This window comes from Ursus maritimus, unplaced genomic scaffold (genome assembly GCF_017311325.1).
Source record: "Ursus maritimus isolate PB19 unplaced genomic scaffold, ASM1731132v1 scaffold_23, whole genome shotgun sequence".
In the NCBI taxonomy this organism is placed as follows: domain Eukaryota; kingdom Metazoa; phylum Chordata; class Mammalia; order Carnivora; family Ursidae; genus Ursus; species Ursus maritimus.
In genome coordinates this window covers 41035114-41036839 of record NW_024424786.1, presented here as the reverse complement: position 1 = coordinate 41036839, position 1726 = coordinate 41035114, and the positions used below count along the sequence as shown (strand labels likewise).

Sequence of the window (1726 nt, the reverse complement as noted above, 5' to 3'; positions counted from 1 at the left end):
GGAGGAACCCGAGCCCTGAGCCCGCGCCAGGTGTTTGCTGGGGGCGGGGACAGACAGGAAGGGGCACCGCCGCCGGTCCCACCACACACCCCTTCTTCCCGTCCCCAGTCCCCCACCCTCCTTCGCCTGCGACAGATGGAAAGACAGACGGACGGACACACCTCGGCACAGCACATGTATCACTTACTGCCCGCGCTGGGTTCCCCTGGTCGATGGGGTTCTTGAAGTCGGTCCGCAGCTCGTCAAAGGCTATGATCTGGGGGAGGGGCGTGTGCCCGTCAGGGTTGGGACAGCAGTTCATGGCCCCCCACCCATCCTTCTGTGGGATAGGAATTCATACATGGGTACTGGACCAGATGGAGCTTGCTGCAAAGGTGGAGAAACTGAGGTTGAGGGAGGGGCGGGGCCTGGCCCAAGGTCACAGAGTAGTGTGGAACGGAATCCTAGTGTGCTGATGCCCCAGTCAAGCCGTGTTCACGACGCTTCCATCCAAAACATCCCAGAGATGGTGTCTCTTTCTGCATTTTGCTGACCACCGGGGCCCCAGAGGCCTCGGGCACAGCCCTTGCCTGGGTTTGGCTCCCTTGCTTGGGAGAGCTGTGAAGTATATTCCAGGGTGATCAGGGCTAATGGGGTGCCTGGTCCAGCATTGGAGGTGATGGGGGGTAGAGTTCAGGCTGGACTCTGAGTGGGTGTTTGGTGTACAAATGGGGGAAGGGCAGTCCAAGCAGCAAGAACAGCAGGTACAAAGGCAGAAGGTTGAAAGAACAAGGAACATTCAGGAAGCTGCAGGTTCCGTGGGGTCAGAGTGAAAGTGAGAGTGGGAAGGAAGAAGGGAATGTGAAAGATGGGCTGGAGATGCTGTGAGCCCGGACCGGATATTTGGACTTTAACCCAAAAGGAATGGGGAGCCACTGAGGGGTATAAAACAGCAGAGTGGGACAGACAGGCTAATGCTTTAGGACGGATGGTGCAGGAAGTACACATTGGCTAACAGTCCCAGCCAAGACATACATGATACTTACTCTGTGCCGGTAGGCTTTATGCTTACTAACTCATTTAATGCTCGAAACAACCTGATGACATAGGGACTGGTATTATATCCGTTTTGTAGATAAGGAAACTGAGACAGACAGACTAAGTGACTTGTTCAAGGCCACACAGCTAGTCAGTGATAAGCCAGGATTCCAACCCAGTTAGACTCCAGCGTTAAAATTCTTAACCGCTTTTTCATAGGCAGACCAGGCCAGTGAGGAAATGGGGGAAGGGCGGGGTGGGGGCAAGTTGATGGTGATCAGCATCAGGTGAGTGGCAGTGAGAGTGGAGAGGATTCCAGAGCTATTTAGAAGCCAGACTCCAGTGGGCTGCAGAGTGGAGGCACAGGGGTCCAAGTTGCTTTTGGGTGTTGGGGCATCTGGTAGATGGCAGTATCCTCATTGGGATGGGGAACTCTTGGGAGGAACAGGTGTTTGAAGGGATGATAAGACAGACCTGGGGGGGGGCGGTGGGGGCTGGCATGGAAGGAAGTCTGGAAGAAAAGCCTTCTGAGGTCCCCTCCCTTCAGTGCCAGCCCGAGGACGAGGCACAGGGCCCACCACCCCCAAGCATCCCGGACCCCAGACGGCTTAGAGGGAGAGAACATGGGCTTCCTGGAGGGAGACGGGGCCATCTGGAGCAGCAACCCCTCCCCATGGACTCTGGGCAGCCACCTGCCTGTCAGGCACAG

General features: G+C 56.4%; 1 protein-coding gene across 1 annotated transcript in view; it reads right to left on the bottom strand.

Moving 5' to 3' along the window:
- The window catches only part of CNIH2 (cornichon family AMPA receptor auxiliary protein 2), a 3034-nt gene extending 1798 nt beyond the window's left edge, over positions 1-1236 (bottom strand). The window contains exon 1 of the mRNA XM_008709038.2: positions 188-1236. Within this exon, the coding sequence (XP_008707260.1) occupies positions 188-301 (114 nt within the window). The 5' untranslated portion in view covers positions 302-1236. The remainder of the gene's footprint in view (positions 1-187) is intronic.
- Positions 1237-1726: the final 490 nt, after the last annotated feature.